Source organism: Lagopus muta, chromosome 7 (assembly GCF_023343835.1).
Source record: "Lagopus muta isolate bLagMut1 chromosome 7, bLagMut1 primary, whole genome shotgun sequence".
NCBI classification, from domain to species: Eukaryota; Metazoa; Chordata; class Aves; order Galliformes; family Phasianidae; genus Lagopus; species Lagopus muta.
Genome location: NC_064439.1, coordinates 10,093,862 through 10,104,081, shown reverse-complemented (window position 1 = coordinate 10,104,081; position 10,220 = coordinate 10,093,862). Strand labels below are relative to the sequence as shown.

At 39.8% G+C, this 10,220-nt stretch overlaps 1 protein-coding gene across 7 annotated transcripts in view; it reads left to right on the top strand.

The window, feature by feature from the left end:
* Positions 1-10,220, top strand: part of DIP2C (disco interacting protein 2 homolog C) — a 288,797-nt gene that overhangs the window by 260,781 nt on the left and 17,796 nt on the right. For 5 of the 7 annotated variants that reach the window (XM_048952277.1, XM_048952275.1, XM_048952281.1 and 2 more), the window contains 2 exons: positions 13-42; positions 1,689-1,750. In XM_048952277.1, coding sequence (XP_048808234.1) covers positions 13-42; positions 1,689-1,750 — 92 coding nt within the window. The remainder of the gene's footprint in view (positions 1-12; positions 43-1,688; positions 1,751-10,220) is intronic. The other 2 variants (XM_048952276.1, XM_048952278.1) reach the window with 1 other exon arrangement.

Here is a 10,220-nt window from a genome sequence, read left to right as displayed (position 1 = left end):
CTGCTGCTATAGCCTCACAGGCTGGGGAAGCTGGCCGAGCAGGTAGGGGATTTTCATGTTCCCTCAATACCCACCTATCAGCTTCCAACAGTGGGACAGACTAGAAATTGAGTCTGGAGATTGGGGATTTTCAGATCCTTTTATGAAATTGTATGAGTCCATTTCAGCTTTATCTGGATGCAGGTTTCATCAAATACTAGTTTTCTGTTGTAACTATTTCATTCACACTAAAAATAACAAATACCATAGTGTCTTTGATTTTCAAACTCAACTGTTTCCATTATTTTATAAACCAATTCAGGTTTAGTTTTATTTTTTAAAGATAACCAATTATTTTCTTGTTTTTGTTTCTAACATTGCATCTATTTGAAATAAGCTCTCCACTCAGCACTAGTCTGTTACACTGCTGAGTTTACTAGTAGACTCAAAATTGTGTCGTTAATAGCTAGAGAGGATATTGTATCTTGTATTGTGTATAACAAGCTAAAGAGGCTAACATGCATGTGCAGCTCTGTTACTCTCTTTCTCCTCTGGTGACGGGTCACTATCAGTGTTTGTACAGTATCAGTTGGTAGTGATAGCTCTTTCCCCTTTAAATACAAGATTATGTATTCATTTAATTCTGTCACAATTTCTGAACAAATTGTGAAACTACTAGCCAGCATTGCAGTACAGAATTTAGTGCCAGACATTCTTAATGGGAAGAATTGTACACAGCAAAATATGCCACCAGGACAGAAGTCACTATCTGCTGTTTTAAATAACATAGATCTAAGTAACTGATAAAGGAGTTCCTGCTTTTGTAGCTCACTAGGGCTAGGTGAATTTATCTGCTGAAAAGAAGATTCCAAAGTTCCAATGTTCCAAAATGAGGTTGTGCTTTTCTTCTAGCTTTCTACTTAGCAGTGATGTGAACTATGCAGCAGAGAAAAGAGCCCTACAGAGGCTACAAAGACTACAGCACTGAAAATTTATGTGTTCTACAGTGATGGGGTTGAAGTCTTGGATAAGGGAAAATCATGGCAGGTTACAAGACTGCAGCAAAACTATGAGTGGAAAGGCCTACAAGACTATCATCTCTGCACAAAACAATACTAAAATTAGTCTACTGTTATTCAAGTAACTAAATATGCCATCAAACAAAAGGTTTAAATTATGATATGGAAGACTGAAAAGGAACAGAATAATTCCTTATAGATCTTCAGTCCACATATGTTCATGTCATGCGTGCTACCTTTAATATCTTTAGCTTCAAATATATTCTCTGTTGCATGTATGGAAGATTCTCAGTAAATCATGCTTCACGTTCCTGACCATGTGCTTCTGCCATTTAACTGTGTCTCCTCAGCTGTTTCCGCATTCCTTTAGATGACAAAATGTGTGTAACATTTTTGTATGTATCCACGTGCTGATTTCTTGGCCTTCTGTAGCAATTTAAACCTCTGTGTACATGTGTTTGGTTAAATAGTACAGCCGCTTGATGTTTTTACCAACCACAAGGTACCTGACGGTAGGTATGGGTGCTCTTTCTGACTCTAAAGCTGAGCTTTGTTTGATGAACAGCTTAAATATAACTCGTCATTTGATTAGTGTAATTAGCAGTGAAATGAATGTCAGTTATTCGGGGAGTAAATCTTTTTTCTCCTCCCAGTCTCCAAGTTCTGATTAGCTGATATTGTTGTTTGCAGGGAACGTCTGGACCGGATCCAACCACAGTCTATGTTGATATGAGGGCACTGAGGCATGACAGGTCGGAACCACCTTTTTCTTTTTCTATAATAAATACAAAACAGATTTTCCAGCAAGAAGTCTATTCAGCACTCTGCATGTTGAAAGCTTTTGTAATCCTCCTGAATTGTTTGTGTTAATTCCTACCAGCGAGCTGAAATAGTTACTTTTATTAGCTGGTTAATTAATTAACATGACCATTGATAAAACTGAAGCATTTGGCATAGCTGCTGTTAACTAACAAGATTCCCAGCTTCTCAGGGTTCCCTGACACTTGTTTCAGATGGGCAATTCCTAAGAAATGGGTTCCCCTTGGGCCTATTGTCTTCACAGATGTGTTTCTCCTTGGCAAGGCCAGTGAGGAGATTGTGGGGGGATTTGGCTGTAATTCTTAATACTGTAAGACTATGAGGGATTATTATTTACTTCAGACATTGTGAGCAACCACATTCTGTAACACTGGATGTCTTCTATCTTTAATGTTAGATAATCATATAGCAAATGACAACTAAAATTTTTCATTGGTGTTACTCAGGAGATGTATGAAATCTTCTGGATACAGAGGAGCTTGTAATTTCATGCATAATTTTAGAAAATACCTATGCATGTATGTTTCACTTTTCCAATGTCATAGTCAAAAGTCTAGCAGGTAGTCTCAACGTTTTCTTTTGACAAAACAGAGCTTTCAGTTAATTCTGGAGGAAATAAACATTTAATTGATGATGTTCTCCAGTCTCGGTGCCATAAAAATCATAATCCCAATAAGGACTCTTTTTTTTGTTTGTTTTTTTTTTTTTGCTCTTTGTCTTTTGCCCTTCATAAAAACTTAACAATGGAGAATTTGTTCCTCTTAGGCAAGTATTGACTTTCATATCGATAAAGTGACTGGGTCAGCTTGAGGGTACAGAGCTCAGGGCAGTACTGGCACCTTCCCATGCAGCCCCATGAGTGTCTAAGTATTTCATAAATGCAAGTCAGAACAGAAGCTTGTAGGCTCGCACTGTAGGCAACAAACAGATTCTAACTTGAACCAAGCTTTGTTCTGTTCAGCATACACAGTGCTGAACTCACATACTCAGTTTTCTCTTCCATGTATATCGTGGTGCCAGGCTGCAGAGGGTTGGGGATTTGTCTTGCATGTGCACAGACGTCCAGTTCAGAGCTGCCTGCCTGGAACCCCTGTAGTGAAGAGACAGTGGTTGATTTTGGGCTGTGATTATCCTGTTCTCTAAGTGTTCAGTTTAAGACATTAATTGGACTCACAAGTGTGTGCTTTCTTCCGTTAGCTCTAAAAGAAGCATAGAATAGTTAAGTGAAATATAAATACAGGTATTTTCCTATAGCACATAGAACTTAGCAGGTGAAAGAAAGGAACTGTGAGATACTTGACACTCCCACCATTTTGTAACACTCTGTTACCAAAGTAATACTCATGTTTGATCCATTCTTTCTGACGCTGCTGCCTACGTAACCCAGCAATCTTGGGGTACCTGACTCTACAACTGCAGTGCTGTGTAGGCATGCTTATACTCAGCATAAGTAAAAGAAGGATTCTGGCATTGTTGTACCATGAGTTTGTCATCTCTGCAGTGCACTGCAGAAAGTGGGTTTACATGAGAAGTTGAATGATTTACGTTTTAAAACAGTTGTGAGAAGTGTAGCGTTTCTTTCTCAAAGACAAACTAATTTTAGGACTGGGATAAAACTCATCAAGTCTAAAGTGGTCCCCTGGACTCCTTTTGTGGTTTGTGAAAAGGGACACACACCACTGGTGTAATGCAGCTATTTCGGACGTACATCGGCACGGGATGCATTGCCCTTTGACATACCTTTCTTTCTATATTGATGAGGAAGGGAGTTTACACAACTAACTTAAACCTAACATTTGTTTTTCAATAGAGACTTTAAGGTGAGACTTCTGTTTCCCCAAAGTGTTTGTGTTGATCTCAGAGCTCTTAAATGGTTGAAGCTATGTTGAACACAAGGTAGGTGTATATCCATTAGTGCCATTCGAGTGCAGAAGAAAGAGCTATTGAATCATTAAAAATAAAGTTGTAGTTACAAAGGGGAAGGAGAAAGCTGAAGGATAAATGTCATTCTCTGGAGATATTCAAGATCCATTTGGATGCTTTTCTGTGCAACCTGCTCTAGGGAACTACTTTAGCATTGGGTTGGACTCAGTGATCTCCAGAAGTCTCTCTTAGACTTTGTGATTCTGTGATTTACAGTTTTATAACAGTAACGATAATTTCAATCAACAAAAAAATAACTTTATTTGACGTAATCTCTTCACACTTACTGTTTGTAACCATTTTAGTGGAACTCAATGCCACTATCACTTAGCAGCAACTGAGATTGGTTTACATAGCTGTGAGAGTGTACGACCTGATGAGGCTTTGCAGGTCAGCCCCTCCCAGCAGTATGGAAAGATTGCACAAATTGCACTGTGCACATAATGCTTTTTTTTTTTTTTTTTTTTTTTTTTAATATATTTCTTAAGATGGACGCACTTGGAGTTTCAGGAAAATCCTGCTGTGGGGTGCAACCATCCAGGCATTGACAGGCATCAGTTCTGATAGTAGAAGAAGAACTGAATTGTCTAACAATGAGCATCTAGTGCAATTTTAGTCCTACAGTTACTCCATCAGGGCTTGCCTGATGAACTTGCTAACACTAATCAGATGTCCCATCGCCCTGTGCTTTCTTAGTTGGCATTAGATTCCTCTGTTTGGGAAACTGAGCAACATCTTAACAGCAAGAGTATGCAGCCCTTGTTTGTTCTTGGTCGTCAAGATTGTTCTACTCATCATGTCACTGAGTTTCTCTCAGGGTGGGCAAGAAAGATAACATCAGGAAGAATGAGCAGCAAAAACAGGCAAGTCCCAGCTGTGCTGCTTATTACAGAAAAAGGCAAGGAAGGATCCCTGAGTTAGCAACAGGTGACTGATAAGGAAAAAAAGAAGGTAGTTGACAAAACTAGCCACTTCATCAAACTGAGACTAGGCTTCATGGACGCTCCAAAATAAATCTTCCTTTCACATAGGCAGGGGAAAAGTATCCTTTAAAATGTTCTTCAGGAGATCAAGCTGGATTTTCAAATGTTATTTTGGCTGCAAGTTGTATTTAGGTTGTTTCTGAATGGGCAAGAATGAAGACTTCCAACAAGTGTTAATTAAACCATTCTCAGTTTTAGTTGGTAGAATCATAGAATCAACCTTAATTATCAACCTTTCCAACCTTATGTTGGAAAAGACCTCTAAGATCATCTAGTCCAACTGTGCACCCACCACCAATGTTGCAGAACCAAGGATGTGATCTTCATCTCATTGGCCTCAGCCCAGTGATGCAGCCTCTCCAGATTGCTCCGTAGGGCTTCATGACCGGTCACCAGCTGGATGTGACTCCATCACCACCCCTCTCTGGGCCTGGCTCCCCAGGCTGTTCTTTACCCAGCAAAGAGTGTACCTGTTTATGTCATGGGCTGCCAGCTTTCAGGAAGGCTGTGGGAAAAAGTGTCAAAGGCTTTGCTGAAGCCTAGGTAGACTATGTAAACAGCCTTTTCCTCATCCACTGAGTGAGTCACTCCATCATAGGAGGAGATCAGGTTGGTCAAGCAGGACCTGCCTTCTGTGAACCCATGCTGGCTAGGCCTGATCTCTCAGTTGTCCTTCAGATGCCATGTGATCACTCAAGATGATCTGTTCCATAAACATTCCTGAGATAAGATATTTCATATCTGTTTTCATGAACCCACATATCCTTACCTTTTGATCTTGTCTCTAATTCCAGCATTCTCTTTAGCTAAATAATAATTGCACTTAATTATCATTCATAGAATCACAGAATGGCTTGAGTTGGAAGGGACCTTAAAGATCATCAAGCTCCAACACCCCTGCTGGGGCAGGTTTACCAAACGTGAGATCAGGCAGCCCGGGAGCCCATCCAACCTGCCTTGAACACCCCCATGAATGTGGCATCTGCAGCTTCCCTTGGGCCACCTGTACCAGTGCCTCACCACCCTCTGAAAAAAGAATTTTCCACCTAACATGTAACCTAAATATTCCTTTTTTTAGTTACACTGTCAGACCATCAGCCTCCCAAATTCAAATGATTTTAATTTCATCAAGTTCAGACTGTTGGGTTGTTTTGTTTTGTTTTTTGACGGCTGCTTGGTTGTTTTGTTTCTTTTTTCTTTCAGTACAGTCAAATAAAAATAGTGTTCAATCTATTAAACCCTTTTCTAGCTTGCTACATTTTCCTTTGAGCTGCATATAGTAATAATGGGATGCTCTGATAGTTTGCCACAGGCTCAGTGGCAAAGACAGCTGGCACCAAGCAGGGAGCCAAATCCAGATGTAGGATATCACCAGGTAGAGGCAGTGGGATGTATTTTGGTTCATTTTTTATTCTGGCAGTTACTGATGATGCAGCATGTGGCATCCAAGATCTTTCATTGAAATATCCCCATTCCATCATTAGAATTAATTATTTTATTCGTATTTCCTACTGTACTCATTAGAAAAGCAGTCAGTGGATCTGTAAAGATATCTTGTCTTTTTATGTGGTCTCTGACATCTTTGTGCCATGGATGTAAATCACTGAATCTCTTCAAAACTAAAAATAACTGGCCTTTGTGTATGCAGACTTGATTTTCTAGGAAGCTATTTGTATGTTGTGCTAAATCTGTTTTTCTCATACTTCTGGAGTATTCAGAGAGCTCTGAACTTTATTAGCCAAACTGGGAAATATTGTTCCCTTGATGTGGTAAAGGGAATGAGAATGAGAATGGAAGATTGGAGTTCCATTCGCTAAGAAAAGAAGAGAACAGTGATAGAGTTTCAGAGAGATGTGAAAACAGTTACTTAGGTTTTATTATTATGGATTGTTTATATACTGATCCCAGTCTCAAATGCAGACTGTCAAAAAGAATCAGCAAAGGCTTTGCCTCCATTTTAATATACTCCAGCAGTTCAGACTTCATGCAGGAAAAGAAAAATAGCCTTTTATCCTAGCTGTCAATAGTTTGTTATTCTGCGCCATATTTTATTGAAACTTTCATATTGTGTGTACATTTTTTTTGAGTAATACCAAGCAACAAAACCACAGGAGTTTTTTCTGGTTCTTGAACACTTCTTTTCCATCTCCCTTGAAGAATACTGCTATTGCAAGGTTACCAGACAAAAGAACTACTTAGCTAAATTATTATGTAAGCTACAGTCACAGCAGTGTGCTGCAGCACAGTCACAGCACGAAGGTTAACATTTTATGGGCACGTAGTGGAGAAAATAGACTGGAGGGATACATGTCAGAAGGAGTCATGCTAATGACAAGTGACAATAAAATAGTTACCTTTTGTGAAGCATTAATTGATGAACCATACTTGAAAGCAATTTACCAGTGGTTACTAAAAAGAAACGTTGATAACTGCTCCCTCGTGCTCTGGGGAGCATTGCTTTTTCCCACTCTTGTAGTAGGTTACAGTGCACAGAATCCATTTGTAGGCTACAGAAAATGCCATTTTTCAATAATTCACTCTGTGTGGGATTCTGAAGGGGTAATATGAATATATTATTGTCCCCTTGGACACACAGTTGCTTTTTGCTCTACAGTGAGATTTAATAGGTGCAGTGTGTGGAGCTTGTTGAGTTTGGAAGTGCTGGGTACCTACCTGGGGAGCTGTTCCAAACACTGACCTGACAAATCACCAGAGCAGCAAGCTCTCCTACAAATTGCACTGCGTCAGGTGCCACCTCCAGCAGTGCTGCTGTAGTCGTCCTGAGCTCTGAGGATCATCTGGTACAGGTCGCTTTACTTCCAATTTCACACATTATTTATGCATCTTTTTTTAGACTGTCCATTGCTGTTTGGTTGTTTTTCTGTTAGCACAGGGACAGATTTTCTTGGAAGAATGAAAAGCTTTTCACCCTTATAAAGTCAACAGAGAAGTTAACTCTGTTGTAAGAGGAAAAAGGGTTGAGGTCCTTAGTATCAAGCCTGACACCCTCTAGGTTTTAATTAGGCCAAGTTTTAATTAGTCTAACTTGTGATGCAGTTTGGTTTTGAGGATTCTATGTAGAAATGTATGGATTTAGGCGTATTTTGCACACTATCATCTTGTAGAATCTCATCAGTGAGTTTAAGCTGTTACATTCCTGGTAAAAACCCTCCTTGTTCTTCGTGTTCCTTTAGGCAAAAATACAGCATTAGCCTTTTAGTGACACTGTATTTTGTTTCTGTCCCCAAATCCCATTGGTAGTATTTCCTATGACAAACAAAAGAAAAGTTTGTCCTGGATGGTGAGTTTAACAAAACTTCCTACTTCTGACTTGGAGGTGAAGTCCTGGGGTGCCTGCCCTGGAGGAACCATTGCTGCCTGCAGAGGGGATGAGCCAAGAGCTATGCTCAGCATCTGCTGTTATTTGGAGAACAGCTGACGACCTGGACTGCTGAAGGGGAGCAAACTGTTTAAACATCATCTAAGGGGTTGCTCTGTTTATATGAGAAAATCCAGGGTTGTAACAAAAATGGTAAATATACCAGTTTTAAGGGCTTTTAAAGATGTCTTATGCTTCCAGGCATAAACCAAATTCTGTTGTAGGGCAGGAGAAAAGGACAAACATCCCATAACTTTTAGATGGAAACTCACCCCCTCTTGTCCTAATCAGAGTGACTTTCTGAGTTATGAGGGGAATGGGACTCTCACAAAGCAATTTCTGTGCTCTGTAAGGATGGATTACTAGTCCTGGAGGTATTTCCTCCCTTGAAACAAGCCTGTTTTTCTTTGAGAAGGGCTTCATCAAGGGAACATGTTGATTTTAGTGGAATAGGACAGTAAGAGCTGGATCAAGTGGTGGCTTTTGAAGGAGGATGTGGTTTATACCTTAACTATAAATTGAGAAATTCCACTTACACTTCCCTGAAAGAGTAAAGGAATACTGTCACCTGTACCAAGGCAAAGGGAAGACAGAAGCCTTAGCTTTCCAGGATTGCTGTACTGCAGTTTTACATTTACTTAATTGTTTGCAAGTGCCATTTGCACGTCATTCTCCAGACATTAATAATAGAACTAGATGGAAAATGGTTCAAGTTTTGTTTTGGCAAATCATCTGTCAGCCTCCAAATAACATTCCAGCGTATTAAAACACACCAACATTTTTATTCCTGAAGAAATCTGATGTTTAAAAAAATAATAATAATTAAAAAAAAAAAAGAAGGAATTCCCAATTTCAATATACTGAGCTTCTGTTGGTGTCCTTATTCCTACCAGAGCTGGGAATTGGTACAGCAAGGTGGCAGGTTGCCATTCTATGGAAGATTTTTTTAAGTTCTTCTATTTTCTTTTTGTCTTTCTCTCTGCCACCAGTCTGACCATACAGTTACAGGAACGAAGAGAAAAAGGAATTCTCATTCTTCCATTTCCTTTAAAGATAACATGTTACATGTTTGAGTTTTAAAGACAGTATACTCAGCAGTGTATTTTGCTTTGTTTTCATCATTTTTTATGTATACTAATGGAGCACTAAACAAGTAGAGACTGCTTCAGTAGTTGAGGAAAAATGTGTAAAAACAAGTAATGAACACTTACGAAATTCGGAGCAAGCCATTGTAACTTCTGCAGACCTCACTGCCATGTGCTCTGAGAGATGTGTATAAGAGACGTATCTCCTGAAGTGCTTTCCATCTGTGTTTTCTTTGTCCTCTTTCCTTGCCATCCCTCACAGGAGGATGGAGCCTTTGCTCTCCCACTTACTGACAGTTACTTGCCATGAATAATTCAGCAGTGGGTGATGTGCCTGGGTGCTACCCCTGGGAAATGGGCTCCCACCTCTGTGACCCACTGCAGTCCGCCAGCCTCAGGCCCTCACTGGACTCAGGTTGTCAGCACTCTGTAGCTGTGTGAATTCTGAGTAATTTGAATGTGAGAGCTCAGAAGAACTGTAAAAACACCCTATATTTATATAAGGATCCCTTCCTAACTTTGTTAGAGATGCAATATTCTTTCAAGTAGTTGTATTCAATGGCTCTTAATATACTGCTTCAAGCCTTGCATATTAGCCTGAAGTTTATATACATATATATATATGCGCGTGCATCTGTTTGCAGATGAGCTCATTTACATGAAGAGTGTGAAACTCAACCAAGGCTCCCCATAAGTCTCCTGTGACAAGGGTGGTCCCTTCACAATGACTAGAAGCATCCAGGGCTCTGCAGCACTACTGAGCTTTCAGTAAAGCCTTTCTTCTTTCAGTCTGTCTGTAGTCTTAATTCCACTGAATCAGTGTTTGTATGTTGAACTTCTCTGTGCACGGGAAATGACACTGGTGATTGATAAGGAGAGGGAATCCTCCAGTAAGTTCCTCTGCAATAATGCAGGGTACCTGCTCCATGCATCAGCTGGTGACGTGGATTTGGAAGCTTGCAGTACTATAAGAAGGCTTACAAAGGAAGACTTGATTTCAGAACTTTCACCTGTCAAAACACTTTGTGAATGG